The 23,102-nt window shown below is 43.1% G+C and overlaps 1 protein-coding gene across 3 annotated transcripts in view; it reads right to left on the bottom strand.

Annotated features, from left to right (window-relative positions):
* Positions 1–23,102, bottom strand: part of VPS8 (VPS8 subunit of CORVET complex) — a 300,342-nt gene that overhangs the window by 161,629 nt on the left and 115,611 nt on the right. For all 3 annotated transcript variants that reach the window (XM_089671617.1, XM_089671621.1, XM_089671618.1), the window contains exons 28-29: positions 10,743–10,814; positions 2,710–2,829 (exon numbers count right to left, since the gene is read on the bottom strand). In XM_089671617.1, coding sequence (XP_089527743.1) covers positions 2,710–2,829; positions 10,743–10,814 — 192 coding nt within the window. The remainder of the gene's footprint in view (positions 1–2,709; positions 2,830–10,742; positions 10,815–23,102) is intronic.

Genomic DNA, 23,102 nt, shown 5'->3' with positions numbered 1-23,102 from the left:
CGGGGCCCAAAAAGCCTATAGGTAGGACAATAAAATGAATAAACAGTCTAAAAGCTTTCTGGAAAAGGTGAGCTTAGCCTTTAAATCCACTTTTTTTCTCAAAACGCAAACTTTTAAAACACAACTTTTAAACTCAGGTATTCAGACAAGCAAATAATCTGTCTCAACCAGTTCTCTTGGCCTACCACTGCTTACTATTCCACTATCAGCTTATAAATATACTATTATGCAAAAAAATTTGGACACCTCTTCAAATTATTGAGTTTAGGTGTTTCCAGTCAAGGGTGCTGTTAAATCTACACAATACAAGAATATTTTAGACAATTCTTTGATTCCAATCTTGTGGCAAGAGTTTGAGGGGAGTTTTTTTTTCCAGCATGACTGTTTGGAATTTTGATCCAACTACCTTGAAAAAACAGCTGCTTTGCACGAGAAGACGACCATACTAAACACCTCTGGGATAAACTGGAACAACAAAGGTTAGCTAGGTCTCATCCAACACCTTTACCTGACCTCACAAATACTCTTTTGGTAAAAAGGGCATAAATTCCCATAGACATACTACAAAATCTTGTGAAAAACCTTCCCAAAATAGTGGAAGTGGTTAGAACTGCAAAGGGTAGGCCAACTCAATAATATGGTTTAGATGTCTAACAAGCTCCTTTTGATTTGAAAGTCAGGTATCCACAAGATGCAAAATTCAATGTTTAATTTCCAATCTTTCACTGTGTTTTCAGGCTGTTTTCATACAGAATAGAGTGTGGAAATGTTAGAACCTTTTTATGGCTGTATGCACTTTCATTAGGGAGATTTACCATCACTTCCCACCTAAGTGACAGTGGACAAATCATCTACCGTATTTTTTGCTCCATAAGATGCACTTTCCCCCCCCCCCCCAAAAAGGGGGGAAAATGTCAGTGCATCTTATGGAGCGAATATGGAGCAGCCGGTCCGGTATTCCCACCGCCGCCGTGTCAGAATACTGGGCCGGCCGCTCAGCTCTTTTCTGCAGAAGGACCTTACCTGTTCCTCGGTCCAGCGCTGCACAGTCTTCCCGCGCCGGCTTCTTTAGTGTGGGCTCTCGGCTGTGACAGCCGGGTGCCCAGTGCGCATGCACGAGAAGCGCTGCGCTTTGTGAATGGTATGCTTCTTCTGGGACACATGACAGGTCCCAGAAGACACTGGACCAATCACAAAGCGCAGCGCTTCTCGCGCATGTGCACTGGGCACCCGGCTGTCAGCCGGGTGCCCACACTAAATGGAGGACAACTCCGTCAAATTCAGGTACCCACTCCCCCTCCCTCTCTAAAGGTCAGCAGTCTCTGGTCATCCACTGCACTGTCCGCAGTCTCTGGTCATCCCCTGCACTGTCCCCAGGCTCTGGTCATCCCCTGCACTGTCCGCAGGCTCTTGGTCATCCCCTGCACTGTCCGCAGGCTCTTGGTCATCCCCTGCACTGTCCGCAGGCTCTTGGTCATCCCCTGCACTGTCCGCAGTCTCTTGGTCATCCCCTGCACTGTCCGCAGTCTCTTGGTCATCCCCTGCACTGTCCGCAGTCTCTTGGTCATCCCCTGCACTGTCCGCAGTCTCTGGTCATCCCCTGTACTGTCCGCAGTCTCTGGTCATCCCCTGCACTGTCCGCAGTCTCTTGGTCTCTAGGTGCATCTTATGGTCAGGTGTGTCTTATGGAGCGAAAAATACAGTATATTTTAAAACAAAGATCAAGTAAGTGAGAGCAAGAGTTTGATCTGCCATTCCTCTTGCAGACCAGACTACTGCAATATGGCAGTGTATATTGTGACTCTCGTATGCAGCCCGAAATCCTGCCCCCATCCATCCATCCATGGACTGGTTTTATTCCTTTTATTTCTTTTACTCCCTCTTATTTAATTTTATTTAAATTTGTTCACATTCTGGTATAATTAACTTCATATAATAATTACTTCAATCTTCTGTGTGAGTGCTGAAGGTTGTTCATAATTTCTGATGATCATCTCTTATGTTAATGTATATTGTGACTCTTGGCTACCTATACCATCCAAAAAACACAAGTATACAATACAGACACGTGTGGATACATTTTTTTCATCAACCGCACTGTCCATTGCCATATGATCAATGAAACTTTGGACGCAAATAATGTTTTTTGATGTAAAAATGCCAACCGTACATGTATGCATAGACAGCATCAAGGCGCACTGATATACCTGATGCTGCCTCCATAGTTCAACACCAAATCATTTCCAGGGGACCTAATACTGCTAGACTTGCAGGTAAGTAAACACTGAGACATACATACACCACTTTACTGACCATCATTGCACCCACACACCTCAAGGACTACCACTACACTCATGGAAAAACGTCAACATAGCATGTATGCATAGGCAGTATGTCCGTGTATTTGTATCTACGTGACATGTGTATTTGTATCTACTTGACAGTAATTGCATAATTCCAGCTTTGATGCAGATGTCAATTCTTGGAGACCCTTTGTCTCTGCAATTGCAGGTAAACAATGACACAAACACACATACACTTACTCAATGACCACCATTGCATCCACACACCTCAATGTACCCACACATTTCTCCACTAGCCACCACTACACAAGCACGTTTTTTTAGTGACTGCACCTGCATGCTTCTCCACTGTCCACAGTCTACTATACCCATACACTGTCATTGTACACTGTAGTTGTCTGCTTACCTGGTCAAACAGCATTCGGTTGACAAACAGAGTATTATCTGGTTTAGCGAGCTGCCGGGCAAGAAATGTGAAGAGACAGCCCACCTGGGAAGGAGTAAAGTCGGAGTTCTCTACCATAACCTGCAAAACAAATATTAAATGACAAACAAGACAACCTATTAAAGGTGCAATTTTCACTCCTGCTAAAAGTGAACCTATTTTCTACTCCAAACATCCAATTATGATTGAGAAAATGAAAAAAAAAATGGAAAATTCTGCACAAGATTGAATTCTTACAGAAAACAGGTTTACTTTACTGAGACCTTGTACACACTGGCTTCAGCTTGTATAAGAGCAGTGTGTACAGCAAAATTTAGAAAGCAGTTGTAAAGCTTTCAGCATATCTTAGGCAGCTTCATTACTGACCTTTAGCTCCATTTTGGGATTGTTAAACGCAGATCTTCCATCTCAGATAAAAGTTCTGAGTGACGCTTTGAAGAAGTTGCTAGCAGATTTTAACCACTTCAAGTCCGGACACTTTTACCCCCTTCCTGTTCAGGCCACTTTTCAACACTATCACACTTTGAATGGCAATTGTGCGGTCATGCAACACTGTACCCATATGAATTTTACAGCATTTTTTTGAGACAGATAAAACTTTATTTTGGTGGTAGTTATTCACCACTGGGATTTTTATTTTTTTTGCTATATAAATGAAAAAGTCCAAAAATTTTGAAAAAAGTGTTTTTCTTATAAAATCTTGCAAATAAATAATCTTTCTTCATAAATCTTGGCCAAAATTTAGCCAGTTATCTTTTTAGTAAAAAAAAAAAAACCCAAGTTAGAAGTGACATCTTGCTTACTACTCTTCATGTGATCACTGATTTGCCAATCAGTGATCACATAATCGGGACCTCGCACAGAGGTCCCGTACAACGATCAGTGTTTCACTGTGTCCCAGGGAGCGCACACAAGCAGGGGGCGGGGAGGCTGTTTATAAGAAAAAGTTAACATTGGAACAAAGAGCATGGATGTCATCACACTTGCACTTCACTGATATCTATGGGTCCCTCTGCCATGGTGTCAAATGGGACTTGTAGTCTTCTATTCACAGATCCCTGTGATCTACCTGCACTAAATTCAAAATAATACAGAATCCTGCGGGGAGAAGAACCTTGCGATTCAGGTTAGCGGAGGACATTGGAATGTAACCATGTTTCAAGTTACACCCTAAATATGGGTGTAACATACACCATGTTCTGAAAGGTGAACTTAGCGTTTAACATACCAAATTGGAAATGAAGGCTGCTTAAACTCATCAACAAAGCTGGCGCAAAACTTTGCAAATACTTTGTAGTAGCATACTAACACACTGCTCTTATACAAGCTGAAGCCCGCGTATGAGAATGACATCAATCTTACAGACCTGAATGGCCACAATAGTTTGCCTTTCTTACCTGCAAATCTATTCTGTGCAATGATTCTGTAAAAATTCTCAAAGTTATTTTAGATTCTAAAATATTTAATAAAAAATCATGATGACTTCCCATTAAGAACACAGCAAAGGCTTGTACCGTAAAGATATGTGTTAATTAATGGTGCTTAAAATGTCACCACAACTGAATGAACACTTACTGAAGTGTAAAATTAAAAACTTTCATCAGTACTCAACAAGGCTGAATACCTTGTGATCTACATGTTACCTGTCATAGTTTAAAAATTGTGTAATGCTTTGCATACATATGCTCTAATGTATTCAGTTTATGCTCTAATGTATTCAGTTTTCATCTATATAAGTATTAACGTAAACATGTGAGGGTTGAAATATGTGAGTTTACTGGACTGTTTTTTAACCACTTCCTCCCCAATGTACGTATATGTCTACAGTAAGTCCTCAGGAAGTAGTGGTGATATCTGGGTCAAGGCTGCAGCTGCAGCAATGATCTAGATATCATTCTTTTCAGTTGGTGATTTTCTTTCTTGTAAAAGTGATCACTTTCACAGGCTGCAGAAGGGGGAACCCCACCTCCTGCTGCCTTTACCAGGCTCTCCTATCCCACTGGGGAGCCTGGGACCAATGCAAACAGATGCATTGGGTGCACTGTAAGTGGAAGAAACCGAGGTTCCTTGCTCTCTTCACCGACGTCAGAAACTGGAATCGACCAGGATTTCATCACTTCTGGATTCAGTTTGTTTGCTTATAAGCCATTACTGGCTTGTAAAGCAGTTGATTTCGGTTTGATCGGATAATTTGTAGGGCAGAAGAGAGATGTGGGGTCTAATAGTTCCCAGATCTCTCCATAAAGAGGACCTGTTACGGCCCATGCTATAACAAGATATGGTGCCCATCCCTTGTGAAAGCGTTAAGGTTCAATAAACTAAAAAAAAAGGTACATTGTCAAATATATTTACATTTAAATAAAATAAATACTTTTTAAAAATCCTGCAGTACTCTGAGGTTTTCGGATCCTGCTTCTGACATTTAAGATATAATATCTGCTTTTATATATCATGTGAGTGAAATACTTTTATTTCAATAAACTTTATCCCTTCATACTACACTACTATGAGGCTGTTCATTTCTATATCTTCTATGAGCTGAGTATCTATTTGAGATGGGCATCTGTGGATCATTGAAGAAAAATGCTATTTGATTGCCTAATATGAGAGTGCCATAAACATCCTGCTGAGCATCTAGTCCCTGGATTATTGCTCAAAAGAGCAATTTGACTGCTCAATTCAAGAGGGTCAATATCTCCTGATGAGAAGCCTATGTTACTAACTATTGGTATATTTTGGGTAAATACTCTAACACAGAAGATTTTCCTTTGGTCACTCTACAGTTCAGTGGTATCCACACTTTTTGCTTTTATGTTCTTCATACTTTGGATGAACATATTTACATATTTGATTATTACTCACAAAAAGAACTGTATTGTTTGATTTTATTTTTGAGCACAAATGTATTTTGTTTGAAGCTTATTAATTCACTTTTGGTTAGCACTGCACTTTTATATAGATTATGATATGTACCATCTTCCCCCCAAAAAATTAAATTAATAGCCTATATTTTTCTTGCAACTCACCAGACTGTAACCAAGAAACAAGTTGAACCTCCAAGGTGATATTTTCTGAAATATTGCCTGTGCCATGCACAGCAGAGGAAAGACGGAGACGTTTAGAGAACTGAATCTATGGCTAAAGACCTGGTGTAAGAGGGAAGGATTTGGGTTTTTAGAGCACTGGGCTTACTTTTCAATGGGGTACAACCTATATGCTAAAGATGGTTTGCATCTAAATCTAGGGGGGGGTGCTGTTCTAGGCAAGAGGTTTATTGGAATGCTGGAGGAGTATTTAAACAATGATTGTGGGGGGAGGGCAAATTAGAATATAAAAGACAGAAGGATCCCATGTTACAAACAACCACTGGAAATGGTACAATTTGTACTACTAAAAAGATACAAAAACAAAGTGCAAAATATATGTGCAAAATGTGATAATGTTCATAAATGTAAAGTTATGCACTTGGGGGATAAAAACACACATGCAACATACATGCTAGGAAGAGAACAGCTGGGGGAAATCAATGGTGGAGAAGGATCTGGGTGTTCTGGTAGATCATAATAGCTTAATAATAGCATGCAATGCCAAGCTGAGGTTTCCAAAGGGAGCAAAATCATCTCTTGTATTAAGAGAGGTATAGACATCATTTTGCCCCTGTACAAATCATTAGTAGGACCTAATTTAGAATACGCTGTTCAATTTTGGGCACCAGTTCCCAAAATGGATATTGGGGAACTAAACGAAGTGCAGATGAGGGCAACCAAAATGATCAAAGGCATGGAGGATCTCAGCTATGAGGAAAGATTAACTGAAGTGAATGCATTCTCTCTTGAGAAGAGGAGATTAAGGGGGGAATATGATCAATGTGTATAAATGCATAGGTGGCCCATATAGCACATTTGGTGTAGAGTTATTGACTTTAAGGTTATCACAGAGGACAAGGGGGCACTCTTTAAGTCTGGAGGAAAAGAGATTTAACCTCCAAATATGGAAAAGCTTCTTCACAGTAAGAGCTGTGAAAATGTGGAAAAGATTCCCTCAAGAGCTGGTTGTGGCCAGCTCAGTAGATTATTTAAAAAAGGCCTGGATTCTTTCCTAAATGCACAAAACATAACGGAATACTAATATTTATAGGTAAAGTTGATCCAGGGAATATATGATTGCCTCTTGGGGGATCAGAAAATAATTCTTTCCACTGCTGGAGCAAAATGGATCATGCTTTATTGTTTTGGGTTTTTTTTGCCATCCTCGGGATCAACTGTGGGCATGTGATTGTATATAATTCCCCCCTCCCCCTCTTCTATTGAGCTGGATGGACTTGTGTCTTTTTTCAGCTAGAATAACTATGTACAGTGCCTTGAAAAAGTATACATACCCCTAGAAATCTTTCACATTTTGCCATGCTACAACCAAAAACCTAAATGTATTTTATTGGGATTTTATGTGATACACCAGCACAAAGTGGTACATAATTTTGATGTAGAAGGAAAATCATAAATGTTTTAAACATTTTTTTATAAATAAATATCTGAAAACTGTGGCATGCATTTGTATTCAGCCCTCTTTACTTATTTAATCTTAGTATAAATACAGCTATTCTGTGAAGCCCTCAGGTTTGTTAGAGAACATTAGTGAACAAGTTTTGAACATCTCATGGTGCACTGTTCAATCCATCATCCCAAAATGGAAAGAGTATGGCTCAACTGCAAACCGACCAAGACATGGCCATCCACCTAAACTGACAGGTCGGGAAGGAGAGCACTAATCAGAGAAGCAGCCAAGATTCCCATGGTAACTCTGGAGGAGCTGCAGAGATCCACAGCTCAGATGGGAGAATCTGTCCACAGGACAACTATTAGATTGTAAGCTCCAAGGAGCAGGCCCTCCTATCCCTCTTGTATTGAACTGTATTGTTACTGTATTGTCTCCCATTATATTGTAAAGCGCTGAGCAAACTGTTGGCGTTATATAAATCCTGTATAATAATAATAATATTAGTCGTGCATTCTAGAAATCTGGCCTTTATGGAAGAGTGGCAAGAAGAAATCCATTGTTGAAAGAAAGCCATAAGAAGTCCTGTTTGCAGTTTGTGAAAAGCCATGTGGGGGACAAAGCAAATATGTGGAAGAAGGTACCATGCTCAAATGAGACGGTGTGTGTGGTGGAAAACTAACAATGCACATCACCCTACATGGTGATGGCAGCATCATGTTATGGGGATGCTTTTCTTCAGTAGGGACAGGGAAGCTGGTCAGAGTTGATGGGAAGATGGATGGAGCCAAATACAGGGTGATCTTAGAAGAAAACCTGTTAGAGTCTGCAAAAGACTTGAAACTGGAGTGGAGGTTCACCTTCCAGCAGGACAAGGGCCCTAAACACACAGCCAGAGCTACAATGGAATGGTTTAGATCAAAGCATATTCATGTGTTAGAATGGCCCAGTCAAAGTCCAGACCTAAATTTACTTGAGAATCTGTGGCAAGACTTGAAAATTACTGTTCACAGACACTCTCCATCCAATCTGACAGAGCTTGAGCTATATTGCAAAGAAGAATGTGCAAAAATTTCACTCTCTAGATGTATCTTTTCTTCCTTTTCCTTCTTACTTTCTTTGTTCACTTTTTTTCTATTTTTTTGCCACCCAATATATTTCAAGAAATTGCAACATTACCTTTTCATTTAAGCCTCGCAGTTTAAGACACAGAATACGTCAAGAAACATTAGCGTTCACTAATAATGTGTCATATTGTTATGCCTTTTTCATCTGGGGCTGAGTTTCTCTATGTCAGCACACTCTCTTGGTCTAATCGTCTAATCATAGTCATTTGGACTGCAAATAACTATTACTTAGTGTTACCTGGAATAGAATATATCCCTTTATTACTGTATGCTACATTGTACCACACATTTTGTATTTTCTGTTACTGTTCCTTTTTCTGAAGAAAACTCAATAAAACTATTGTGAAAGAATAACCAGGTGATAAAAAAGTAATTGAAAATAGCAAACAAATGCAGCCACTGCATCCAAGGACTAGTAAGCTTTAATATATTATTATTTGTTTGTATTTTTGTGTAAGTTCCTGAATTTGACCAGTCCTTTCACAGCTCAGGCAGAGAGAAGGATACGAATCACAAGGAGCTGATCAGTAGTTCTGCATTGCTCATGTACTAACAAGGAGCATGCTGATTGGAGGAGACAAGAGTGTCACAGAGACATAAGCTCATCAGTGTTCTGCTTTTACTTTTATGCTCCAGTCACAAGGGGTGGAGGAAGGGATAAAACCTGTATATACACTATATTGCCAAAACTATTGGGACACTCCAAATCACTGGATTCAGGTGTTCCAATCAACTCCATGGCCACAGGTGTATACAATCAAGCACCTAGGCATGCAGACTGCTTCTACAAACATTTGTGAAATAATGGGTTGGTCTCAGGAGCTCAGTGAATTCAAGTGCTGTACCGTGATAGGTTGCCACCTGTGCAATAAGTCCATCCGTGAAATTTCCTTGCTACTAAATATTCCACGGTCAGCTGTTAGTGGTATTATAACAAAATAGAAGCAACTGGGAACAAAAGCAACTCAGCCACTAAGTGGTAGGCCACGGAAAATGACAGGGGGGGTCAATGCAGGCTGAAGAGCACAGTGTGCAGAAGATGCCTACTGTCTGCAGAGTCAATAGCTAAAGACCTCCAAACGTTGTGTGGCCCTCAAATTAGCACAACAACAGTGCGAGGAGAGCTTCATGGAATGGGTTTCCATGGCTGAGCAGCTGCATTCAAGGCTAACATCACCAAGTGCAATGCAAATTATCGGATGCAGTGGTGTAGCGCACACCACCACTGGACTCTAGAGCAGTGGAGACGTGTTCTCTGCAGTGGCGAATCATGTTTCTCTGTCTGGCAATCTGATGGATGTGTCTGGGTTTGGCAGTTGCCAGGAGAACGGTACTTGTCTGACTGCATTATGCCAAGTGTAAAGTTTGGTGGTGGGGGGATTATGGTGTGGGGTTGTTTTTGTGAGGTTGGGCTTGCTCCTTAGTTCTAGTGAAGGGAACTCTTAAAGCATCAGCATACCAAGGCATTTTGGACAATTTCATGCTACCAACTTTGTGGGAACAGTTTGGGGATGGCCCCTTCCTGCTTCAACATGACTGTGCACCAGTGCACAAAGCAAGGTCCATAAAGACATGGATGAGTGGGTTTGGGGTGGAGAAACTTGACTGGCTTGCACAGATTCCTGACCTCAACCTTACAGAACACCTTTGGGATGACTTAGAGTGGAGATTGAGAGCCAGGCCTTCTCGTCTGACAACAGTGCCTGACCTCACAAATGCGCCTCTGGAAGAATGATCAAACATTCCCATTGACACACTCCTAATCCTTGTGGACAGCCTTCCCAGAACAGTTGAATCTGTTATAACTGCAAAGGGTGGGCCAACTCAATATTGAACCCTATGGACTAAGACTGGGATGCCATTAAAATTCATGTGCATGTAAAGGCAGACATCCCAATACTTTTGGCAATATAGTGTATATTGTCTAGCTGCTCAAGAGAAAATCAGGTCTCCTGCCCTGCTAGACAGAGCTGTGTTGTGTGGCAGAGCTCTGTAAATTGTAGAAATTGATGGCCAGAAATACAAATTTTTTGGCAGGTAAAACAGCTCCCTTATATGTATTTTATCTGTGTATTTAGTGGTTTTCCTGGAGTTCACCTTGAAGACTGCACCTTTAAAAACAATGGTGCAATGGCGGCTCCCATATTTCTATCAACACACGTTCCATTAAAAAGTAAAATAGTAAACCGAATAGAAACAAAAACACATGATTGTATGGCCAACTGTATGATACATACTATATAACTGGTGATAGATACAGTGACCACTATGCAGCCACACAGAATATTTTAGTTTATATTTGTAAAAAAAACCAAAAAATTTGCAATCATGATTAAAACAAAAACTTTTGGGGTTACAATTTCCAACTTTTACCTTTAACAGAATATCAACGATCCGCTGCTGGTGTTCTATTGCTTGCTTGTCATTAGTAAAATCTTCGAATGTCTAAAAGAAAGAGATATTTATTGTATATATACACAGTATGTACGCAAAAGACCAAATATTTATATGCATATAGATAGCTCTTTTTAACCACAGTCTACCCAAAATCATAATCAATACAAAACTGATATTTAATTAAAGGTGAAGCCTGGTGGGTTGAGTCAATCTCTGTCTCATATTATTTTCTTGGGTCAAGGACTAATGTGAATGATCCTTTGCAGACTGTAAAACATTGCAGAACATGTTGGTGCCATACCAATTAATGTAATAACAAACAAACGATTTTTCAAAATAAGCCCCAATGACTCAAACTGCCTGAGCATGCATGCTTATGACTTTGGAAGAAATACCCCTTATTTTAGAAGAAAAGCAGCAATAGGCCTTAAACAAAAATAATAACTGAATATCAAATGTAGCTGATCATCAATTCCTCTGAGACTAGTCAGGTGAGCATATCTGTCAAGGTCTACTGGTACCCAGAGACAGAAATTATTGCCTGGACTGTCACAAATCAACTGCATTGGGCAACAGTCATCTCACGTCTACAGGTACCCTAATATATATGGTCTTATCATCTGATGCCTTCCAACAACTTAATTATTATTCCCTGTTCTGTTCCCAGATTATGAGCTTGGAGGGAAGTGAATAAACCTCATTTAATTTTATTTGAGTCTCCTGAGGACTATGCTTCAGAAAAAGAGACTTCAGACGGGAAAGAGACGTTTGGATTAAGCGTCCTCCCTTTGAACTAAAGCCGAGTCGTGGTGTTGATAATAACCAAGCGTTTCCCTAGCAGATGAAAGCTAAGCATTTGGGGGCTGAGGAGGGAAGAGGTACATATACTTCCTAACTGCATGACAAGGAGGCTGCAGAAACTATTCACATATTAAAAGGAACTCGTACAAGAGGACAAAATGGCAAAAAAAAAACATTATATATATTTGGAGAAAGATGGGCTGTGATCTGCCCAAACATTAGTGTAGTAAACCAAATTTTTGATCAATATTTGTGTAGAGTGGTTAAAAAGCAAACAAATATATATATATATATATATGCCCCTCATATTTTTGTAAATATTTTATCTTTTCCTGTGACAACACTGAAGTAATGACACTTACTTTGCTACAATGTAAAGTAGTGAGTGTACAGCTTGTATAGTGTAAATTTGCTGTCCCCTCAAAATAACTCAACACACAGCCATTAATGTCTAAACCGCTGGCAACAAAAGTGAGTACACCCCTAAATGAAAATGTCCAGATTAGGCCCAAAGTGTCAATATTTTGGGTGGCCACCATTATTTTTCCAGCACTGCCTTAACCCTCTTGGGCATGGAGTTCACCAGAGCTTCACAGGTTGCCACTGGAGTCCTCTTCCACTCCTCCATGATGATATCACAGAGCTGGTGGATGTTAGAGACCTTGCACTGCTCCACCTTCCGTTTGAGGATGCCCCACAGATTATCAAAAAGGCTTAGATCTGGAGACATGCTTGGCTAGTCCATCACCTTTACCCTCAGCTTCTTTAGCAAGGCAGTGGTCGTCTTGGAGGTGTGTTTGGGGTCGTTATGTTGGAATACTGCCCTGCGGCCCAGTCTCTGAAGGGAGGGGATCATGTTTTGCTTCAGTATGTCACAGTACATGTTGGCATTCATGGTTCCCTCAGTGAACTGTAGCTCCCCAGTGCCAGCAACACTCATGCAGCCCCATACCATGACATTCCCACCACCATGCTTGACTGTAGGCAAGACACACTTGTCTTTGTATGCCTCACCTGGTTGCCGCCACACATGCTTGACACCATCTGAACCAAATAAGTTTACATTGGTCTCATCAGACCACAGGACATGGTTCCAGTAATCCATGTCCTTAGTCTGCTTGTCTTCAGCAAACTGTTTGCGGGCTTTCTTGTGCATCATCTTTAGAAGAGGCTTCCTTCTGGGATGACACCCATGCAGACCAATATGATGTACGTGCATCATGGTGCAGCGTATGGTCTGAGCACTGACAGGCTGACCCCAACACCCCTTCAGCCTCTGCAGCAATGCTGGCAGCACTCATATGTCCATTTCCCAAAGACAACCTCTGGATATGATGCTGAGCACGTGCACTCAACTTCTTTGGTTGACCATGGCGAGGTCTGTTCTGATTGGAACCTGTCCTGTTAAACTGCTGCATGGTCTTGGCAACCGTGCTGCAGCTCAGTTTCAGGGTCTTGGCAATCTTCTAATAGCCTAGGCTATCTTTATGTAGAGCAGCAATTCTTTTTTTCAGATCCTCAGAGAGTTCTTTGCCATGAGGTGCCATGTTGAACTTCCAGTGACCAATATAAGAGAGTGAGAGCGATAACACCAAATTTAACCACTTGAGCCCCAGAGGATTTACCCCCCCTTAATGACCAGGCCTTTTTTTGCTATACAGCACTGCACTAATTCAAATGATAATTGCGCGGTCATGCAATGCTGTACCCAAACGAAATTTACGTCCTTTTTTTCACACAAATAGAGTTTTCTTTTGGTGGTATTTGATCACCTGTGCGCTTTTTATTTTTTGCGCTATAAACAAAAAAACCACGAAAATTTTGAAAAAAAAACAATATTTTCTACTTTCAGCTATAAAAAATATATCGTAAACTCAAAGTTAGTCATAAATTTAAGCCAAAATATATTCTGCTACATGTTTTTGGTAAAAAAAATCCCGTGCATTAGCGGGCAAACTGGCGCTATCTAGGAGGGGCGCTAACACTATCGGAAGTCACCAGTGACACTAATACAGTGATCAGTAAAAATCTGTTCACTGTAATCAATGACACTGGTGACAGGGCAGTGAAGGGGTTAACGGGGGGGGGGGGAGGGGGGCGATCAAGGGGTTAAATGGGATTTCTGGTGCACTAGCGGGCAAATTGGCGCTATCTGGGAGGGGCGCTAACACTATCGGAAGTCGCCAGCGACACTGATACAGTGATCAGTAAAAATCTGTTCACTGATTAATGACACTGGTGACAGGGCAGTGAAGGGGTCAACTCGGGGGGGGGGCGATCAAGGGGTTAGACAGGATTATTGGTGTATTAGCGGGCAATCTGGCGCTATCTGGGAGGGGCGCTAACACTATCGGAAGTCGCCAGCGACACTGATACAGTGATCGGTAAAAATTGGTTCACTGATCAGTGAAAATGGTGACAGGGCAGTGAAGGGGTTAACTGGGGGGGGGGCGATCAAGGGGTTAAGCGGGATTACTGGTGTACTGGCGGGCAATCTGGCGCTATCAGGGAGGGGCGCTAACACTATCGGAAGTCGCCAGCGACACAGATACAGTGATCAGTAAAAATCGGTTCACTGATCAGTGACACTGGTGACAGGGCAGTGAAGGGGTTAACTGGGGGGGCGATCAAGGGGTTAAACGGGATTACTGGTGTACTGGCGGGCAAACTGGTGCTATCTGGGAGGGGAGCTAACTCTATCGGAAGTCGCCAGTGACACTGATACAGTGATCAGTAAAAATGGGTTCACTGATCAGTGACACTGGTGACAGGGCAGTGAAGGGGTTAACTGGGGGGGGGGCGATCAAGGGGTTAAACAGGATTACTGGTGTACTGGCGGGCAATCTGGCGCTATCTGGGAGGGGCGCTAACTCTATCGGAAGTCACCAGCGACACTGATCAGTAAAAATCGCTTCACTGATCAGTGACACTGGTGACAGGGCAGTGAAGGGGTTAACTGGGGGGGGGGGGGGCGATCAGGGAGTTAAATGGGTCCTAGGTGTGTTCTAACTGTAGTGTAGTGCTTGTGTACTCACTTTTTGGATGTCTTCTTCTCTGTCTGGAACGGAATGTGTCCAGGCAGAGAAGAATGACATCATATTCTGCCCTGTGTATATGTCAACACAGGACAGGATAGGACAGGGACCGATCATGTAATTTCAGCCAGAAATCACTGGCTGAAATCTAATGATTGATCCCTCCTGGATCAAATCGTGTCACCCGCGGGTCGGCGGGAGCGCGCGCGCCCCCTGCTGGCGAAAGTGTCGGGAGCGCGGAACCCGTTTTAAAATGTGGTTTTGCGCTCCACTGCCTCCCTGCACACGTATATACACAGTGGCAGGGCGGCAAGCAGTTAACACACCTGCTCCCCATTCACACCTGAGATCTTGTAACACTAACGAGTCACATGATACTGGGGATGGAAAATGGCTAATTGGGCCCAATTTGGACATTTTCACTTAGGGGTGTACTCACTTTACATTGTAGCAAAGTGTAATTTCTTTAGTGTTGTCACATGAAAAGATATAATATATAGTATTGACAAAAACATGAGGGGTGTACTCATTTCTGTGAGATACTGTGTGTGTGTATATATATATATATATATATATATATATATATTTATTGTGGCAGTGCAGTGTCCTGCCACGGACAAAATCAAGCTGAAAACCCTGGATTCTCAACCAGGCAGGTTGAGGGCTCCAGAGAGTTGATGTATTGCAAAGGAAACTGGCTTTTCAGTTTCCTCATTTATTCATTAAGTCTGTTTTGGGATCTGGAGCCTGGGGATTTCAAAGAGATCTGGGAGGGATGAAATCTCCAATCCGGGGTCCGTGTTTTGAGAACCCCCAGCACACTGATTGCACAGGTGTGTGCAGGCCTTTTTATAGAGGCCTAAGCATGGTTCTGGGCTCCACCCCAGCAGACGGAGTCAGCAGGGCTCCACCCTGGCAGACAGGAGGTATCTGCCTTGGAGTCAGGTGGGCTTCACCAAGGAGAGGTGGAAGCCAGACTAGCTGTGTGCTAGTGGCCAGCTGTGTGTGAGGGCCATAATTTGGGAAGAGTCTGCAGGAGACAGACATTGACCTGCGTACAAGCCAGGAGGCTGAATCTTTGTTGGTATTGCTTGATAATGGATACCCCTGCATGGGAAGCATTTTTGTTGAACTTTTTCTTTTAAATAAAAGTGGGCAAAAAAAAGCCCTTAACCACTTGCCTACCAGGCACTTATACCCCCTTATTTACCAGGCCAATTTTCAGCTTTCAGCGCTGCCGCACTTTGATTGACAATTGCGCGGTCATGCAACATTGTACCCATATGAAATTTTGATCATTTTTTTCTCACAAATAGAGCTTTCTTTTGGTGGTATTTAATCGCCACTGGGCACTTTACTTTTTGCGCTATAAATAAAAAAATGCAAAAAATTTGAAAAAAAAAAAAAAAGTTTCTTTGTTTCTATTATAAAATTTTTCAAACAGGTAATTTTTCTCCTTCACTGATGTGCGTTGATGAGGCAGCACTGATGGGCACTGATAGGCGGCACTGATAGGCAGCACTAAAGGGCACTGATAGACAGTACTAATGAGGTGTCACGGATAGGCGGCACTGATAGACAGCACTAATGAGGTGTCACGGATAGGCGGCACTAATATGCAGCACTGATAGGCGGCACTGATAGGTGACACTGATGATGGGTACTGATAGACGGCACTGACTGGCATCACTGCTGGGCACTGACTGGCACAACCGCTGGGCACTGACTGGTGGCACTGACTGGCAGCACTGCTGGGCTGCACTGGTGGGCAGCACAGGTGGGTGGCACTTCTGGGCACAGGTGTGTGACACTGCAGAGTGGCACAGGTGGGTGCACTGCTGGGCACAGGTGGGTAATAAGCTGGGCACAGGTGGGCGGAGCTAGTGGGCGCACTGCTGGGCACAGGTGGGCGGAACTTGCGGGTGGCACTGCTGGGCACCGATCATCAGGGCACTGATCATCAGGGCACTGATCATCAGTGCTCTGATGATCTGTGCCGATCCCCGCTCTGACAACTGCCGGTTCTCGGCAGTACTTTCCTCACGATCTGACAGCGTGAGGAAAGTGCAGCCGAGAACCGGCACTTGCATTTCCCTCTGATCAGCGTGTCATTGGACACCGCTGATCACGTGGTAAAAGGCCGCTGTGATTGGCCTTTTACCACATCACGTGATCAGCTGTGTCCGTAGGACACAGCGATCACGGAGATCGCCGGGTGCGCGCCCCCTGGGGTGCGCAGGAGAGCGCGTTCTGGGAGGACGTCATACGACGTCCACTCAGAACTGGCCGGCCGCAGTGCAGCTGTCATTCGGCTATCTGCGGTCGGCAACTAGTTAAAGAAGCGAGTTGCTGTGTGCTTTAACAAGAAGAGCTCTACCATTTGAAGTGAGTTCTCACATATGGTGGAGAATGCAGTGGGCAGAACTAGAGATCCCAGCAAGGAAGTAAGTTCATGTGTTGAACTGTGTTTGGTGCATGACTGCACTATCGGTGTGTGCAGGTGAGGAGATCCTGCAAGAGAAAAGGAACTTTCCTTAAAGAGACAGTGTTCCATTGCATTGCTGGACTGTGCAAAAAAGTGTTGTGGAGTGACTGCAAAGATGGGGCGGTCAAAACTCAAAAAAGAAGCAAGATTTTCTGAAATGAGAGACAGAGCCCTGTGGCTGGAGGGGTTGTTACCACCAAAACAAGCCCCATACATGGCTGCACAGAGTTTGCCACAGTGGGAAGTGCATACTGTTGTCCCTGGCAACACTGGTGAAAGGAAACCAGTTTTCTGTGTGCAGAGTACTAAGCCTGAAAGAGGATGCAGTGTTGGAAGTTCGGCCAAGATACTGCCGCAAGAGCGCTGTTTGCGGTGCAGTGAATGGGGGCACACTGTCTCCAAGTGCCCTTTATCCCAGCTTCCAGTGCAAGGTGACACAACCAGACAAAGGTCTGGGTATGCAATTAGGAAGCCTGCTTGGAGTTCCAGGAAGGAGCAGCAGGCTGCCAAAAAGTTTCAGAGGAATGTGGTTGCCCATAGCAACACGTGTGACTTCAGGCCTGCGGACCCTGTGAGAGAAGTGTCGTCTGCAGAGGATTGTGGCAACACAGAGATGAGAGTTCAGCGCATCTGAAGGAACCCACAAAGTTCAGCTGGGAGAGTGCCATCTCCCATAGCAACAGGAGAAAGCCTGCCAACCAGGAGAAGGGGCTACAAGGGAGATGTGGTTTCGTATCCCAAGAAGGTTATCTGTGGAACCATACCCTGCCTGGAATGTGGTCAGTTTGGGCATGGTATCTTTACCTGCCCCAGATTATGGAATACCACTGATGAGGGTGCTAGTGGGCAAATGTCTTCATCTGCAAGCCCAGATTCGTGTTTAAAAATGTTGGCAGCCACCTCTAGCAACAGTGAAAAACTACCTGTTGTGCCTGCAGGGGGTGCCAAGGAGTCAGAAATACCTGCCACAGTATCATCCTATAGCTGCATCGATGAACTGGCTGGCCAAAGCCAAGTAGAGGAGATGACAGAAAGGATCCAGATCCCACGCACTCAAGTGAAGGTGAAGCCTGTTGCAGTGGTGGGTAAGACTGGTACTTTTGAGAAAAATGTGAGAGATACTAATGCACTGATTGAGACTGACTTTGAGACTCTCTGCTATAAATTTGGGATACTCCCAGTTGTGAAACACACTGCTGGTGATTGTAAGAAAGACTTGCCTCTGTATAATGCTTTTAGTGGGGAGGCAACGGTTAAAAATGTCAAGAGTACTGATATTGGCGTTGCACCAATGTCATATAAACAGAATGATGAATTAAATGTAGTAGGGGTGACCACTAAGCAGGATGTGTTATCTCCCCTAGCAACAGTGGTTAAGGTAACCCAGAATAACTATGGTATTGCTCTGGTGGACCAGAGTGTATCTGAATTGAGTGATGAGAATTTATTTCAGTGTGGCAAGGGTGAATCTAAAAGGTATGAAAGTATTCAAAATGATGATGGGTTACTGCAATCCACTAATGCAAAAGTTTTTGTAGTGAATAACACACCACTAGGTCACGGTGGTGAGAGTATGAAATTGCAACCTGCAGTGCCTAGAAAAGGAGTCTCACAGTGTAATATGGATAATGAAGATATAGGTAATGGGTGTGATACAGAGCCACTCTGTCCCTCTGTGTCTCCTTCAGCGGTTGGAGTGGTACTGTGTAGTACCTCTGATGGGATCACAGGGACGATGGACTGGGACAGATGGGCAACAAGCTTGTTGGCATTAATAAAAGATGCCTCTGTGGGCAACAATGGGGTGGACCTGGTTTCTGCTGTGCTGAATAGAGGGACTGTTAAGCAGCTATTAGTCCAGGGTGCACCTGTTGCTGCCAAAATTAACCCACCGCTGGTAAAAGGCACCGTTAAGGATAAACGCTCAGCAGAAGTTTGCCCACAGCCCATAAAGGAGTTAATGGTGTAGTATACCAAATTGATATCCATAGAGATGTGGAAGAGCTCATTGACACTGAGCCTCAGAGTATTTGGGTGAATCCCACACCTGGTTACGCTCTGGGAGAGCCCCAGGTTATTGTGTTGGGTACCTCCAGCCGAGAGGAAGCCTCGTTAAGAAGCACCACCTCTGAGGCATCAGTAAATGAGTGTCTCCATGTCCCCAGGAAGGTCTTATGTGTGGAATCAGGCTGTCTATTTATAACAGACCTGCTGAACGAAATGTTGGCCTTCTGGAGTGTACAGCCGGTGTATACCTTGCTGTCTCTTCCATGTTCGGGAGAGCTGGTACAGTGGAGTCCCGCTAATCAGAGCTGGGTATTACAGGCTATACAAAACAAAGATGGTCAATATAGGAATTCTGTGATACCATCCTTGGTAATGGTGAAAATTGTCTTTCAGTGCATTGCTGGGTTGCTTCATGGCAGTAATCTGTATGAGAGGCACACCAGAGTACTGCTGGACAGGACAGAGGTTTGGGCAGAAGTGCCAGAAGACACATGTATATGTGATGTGGTTGGGGTCATCTACCCAAATGTAGAATTATGTAAGGATGGTTTGGCATCAGGACAGTTGCTGGCAGAGTCTTTTGTGACAGTGAAGTCGGTGGATAGTGACGTTTCCATGGGAGATGCCCACTCCACTGTGGGTAATTCCTCTCCAGACACTGCCCTGCCAATTACTAGTGAAATGAGCTCTGACAAGACTATTTTTGATAATGATAAAAGAGGAAATATATTGATGAATTTGGATTGTCTGATTACTATGGGTGATAACAAAAAGAATAGTAAACCAGGTGGTCAGGTTGACATGGTAGCTGGTCGTCCTGAAAGAGGTAATGAGTGCTTAACAGACAGAAGAGAGGTTAAGAGTCTAGCAATAGGCCCCCTACAGGGTCGGGGAGGTAAATTTGGGAAAGATTTCCAAAGGTCCAGGAAACTCCCAAGTTCTAAGAATGAAAGGTCTAAGGGAACTGGGCCAAAGCTTAACAAGGGGACGTTAAAAGCATTTGATTCCCAAATAAAAGAGCCCACATATATTACTAAAGGGTCTAAAAATATAACCCCTTCAAAATTAAATAAAGCAAAAAGGGCTGGTCTAATGGAAATTGAGGGAGCACGTTGTAATGTTACAGGTACCAGGCATTTAAAGCTTAGGAGTCAACCCCAGGTTACAAAGGGTACTGAGATTTGTAAACCCCCTAGTGGTAAAAGGACTAGCATAGTCTTAAGGAAATTAGAAATACCGCGCTTTTGGAAGCGCACTCGTAAAAAGGCACGGGATGTCGTAGAGCCCAAGTAAGGGGAGACAGGGGAAGTCACCTCTTGGGGCAGGGAGTAGTGCCTCCCTTTGATGAAAATGAAGTCAGCCAGGATTGGACCTTTACAGGTGATAGCCCGCACAGAAGGTCTAAAGCAAGGGTTTTAGGTTTGTGTGTTCAGCCCCCTACGGGGTCAAAACAAAGGGGGGGGGATGTGTGGCAGTGCGGTGTCCTGCCACGGCCAAAATCAAGCTGAAAACCCTGGATTCTCAACCAGGCAGGTTGAGGGGCTCCAGAGAGTTGATGTATTGCAAAGGAAACTGGCTTTTCAGTTTCCTCATTTATTCAGTAAGTCTGTTTTGGGATCTGGAGCCTGGAGATTTCAAAGAGATCTGGGAGGGATGAAATCTCCAATCCGGGGTCCGTGTTTTGAGAACCCCCAGCACACTGATTGCACAGGTGTGTGCCGGCCTTTTTATAGAGGCCTAACCATGGTTCTGGGCTCCACCCTGGCAGACGGAGTCAGGAGGGCTCCACCCCGGCAGACAGGAGGTATCTGCCTTGGAGTCAGGTGGGCTTCACCAAGGAGAGGTGGAAGCCAGACTAGCTGTGTGCTAGTGGCCAGCTGTGTGTGAGGGCCATAATTTGGGAAGAGTCTGCAGGAGACAGACATTGACCTGCGTACAAGCCAGGAGGCTGAATCTTTGTTGGTATTGCTTGATAATGGATACCCCTGCGTGGGAAGCATTTTTGTTGAACTTTTTCTTTTAAATAAAAGTGGGCAAAAAAAAGCCCTTAAAGAAGCGAGTTGCTGTGTGCTTTAACAAGAAGAGCTCTACCATTTGAAGTGAGTTCCCACAATATATATATATATATATATATATATATATATATATATATATATATATATATAAAAGAACCAAAAGATAGCAAAATCAAGTCATGTTACTTTTACTTATCAGTTCCACCAATGACATGTGATGCTTTAATCAACATAGCTTTCTGTTAAAGATCTCTATGCACAGATGCATGCATATATACATACACAGCTGTTGTAAATCTAAAGGATTTACAATAAGATTGTAACATACAGTATATGGTTAGCTTAATCACCTCACCTCTACACTTTTTAACTCCCTATGGAGCTGAGCAATTTTTACAATTCTGCTATGTACCTGCTTGTTCAATGATAACATAAATCCCCAACTTCTGAAATGGGAAAGGATGCTAATATTTCATTAATATAATTTCCTGCATAAGACAACCAGATGAATATACCGTAGAACCCTAATTCCAAAAAAGATGGAATGCTGTGTAAAAGCTATATGAAAACAGGATGCAATGATTTACAAATCTCATAAAACTCTTTTTTATTCACAAAGGAAAAAAGAAAACATATCAAATGTTTAAACAGAGAAAAAAAAGTTAGGACAGGGCAACAAAAAGCTGGCAAAGTATGTGGTACTAACAAGGAATAGCTGGAACATTTTGCAACTAATTTAATAGGAAACAGGTCACTAACATGATTGGGTATAAAAAGAGCATTTTGGAGAGTCAGAGCATCTTAGAAGTAAAGATGGGCAGAGATTCACCAATCTGTGAAAAACTGCATCTAAACATTGTTGAACAATTTCAGAATAATGTTCCTCAATGTAAAATTGCAATGACTTTACATACTGTATGTCAACATCAGTACATATCATCAAAAGATTCTGAGAATATGGATAAATCTGTGTGCAAGAGACAAGGCCCAAACACAATACTCGATGCGCATGACCTTTGGGCCTTTAGATGGCACTGCATTAAAAATGGGCATGATTCTGTGATGGACATCACTGCATGCAAGGAATATTCCTAAAAGTTACTGACTGTGAACACAGTTCACCATGCCATCCACAAATGCAAGGTATAACTCTATCATGCAAAGAAGAAGCCAGATGTAAACATATCCAAGTAACGCCACCGTCAGCTGTGCCAAAGCGGATTTAAAATGGTCTGCTGCAAAGTAGAAAACTGCTCTGTGGTTAGAAGAATCAAAATATGACATTCCTTTTGGCAACTGTGGGTGCTGGTCCTATGGACAAAAGAGAAGAGGGACCTTCCGCCTTGTTATTGGCACTCAGTTGAAAAGCCTGCATTTATGATGGTATGGGGGTGCATTAGTGCATATGGTTAAGTGAAAAACACTGATTATTATGTTACAGTGGCACCTAAAAATTGGTGGGATATATTTGGCAGCAACATTAATGTATTGCATGTGGTCTCTAAAGTTGACATGCTAGAAGCAGAATAGATGGGCATAGCAGTTTGTTGTGAATGGGGTTACGCAGCCACAGACCAGTCAAGGTGCCCATGCACACCAAAAGCGCCTACACAGGGCACGTGACCATCAGAACTGGACTGAAAAAGGTGGCCTGGTCTGATTAACCACATTTTCTTTTTACATCAGGTGGCTGGACAGGTGCGTTGCTTACCTGGAGAAGGGATGGCACCAGGATGCGGTATAGGAAGAAGGCAAGCTGGTGGAGGCAGTGTGATGCTTTGGGCAATGTTTTGCTGGGAAACCTTGGGCCATGCCATTTATGTGTAGGTTACTTGACACATACCACCTACCTACACATTGTTGCTAACCAAGTACATCCCTTCATGGAAACGGTACTATGGCAGTGTCCTCTTTCGGCAGGATAATGCACCCTGCCACACTAGAAAAATGGTTTGAGGAACACAACGAGTTTGATGTGTTGACTTGGCCTCCA

Source organism: Staurois parvus, unplaced genomic scaffold (genome assembly GCF_062004578.1).
Source record: "Staurois parvus isolate SC_StPar_1 unplaced genomic scaffold, SC_StPar_1.0 ptg000011l, whole genome shotgun sequence".
Classification (NCBI taxonomy): domain Eukaryota; kingdom Metazoa; phylum Chordata; class Amphibia; order Anura; family Ranidae; genus Staurois; species Staurois parvus.
Note: the sequence above shows the minus strand (reverse complement) of the source record. Positions and strands in the feature narration are given on the sequence as shown.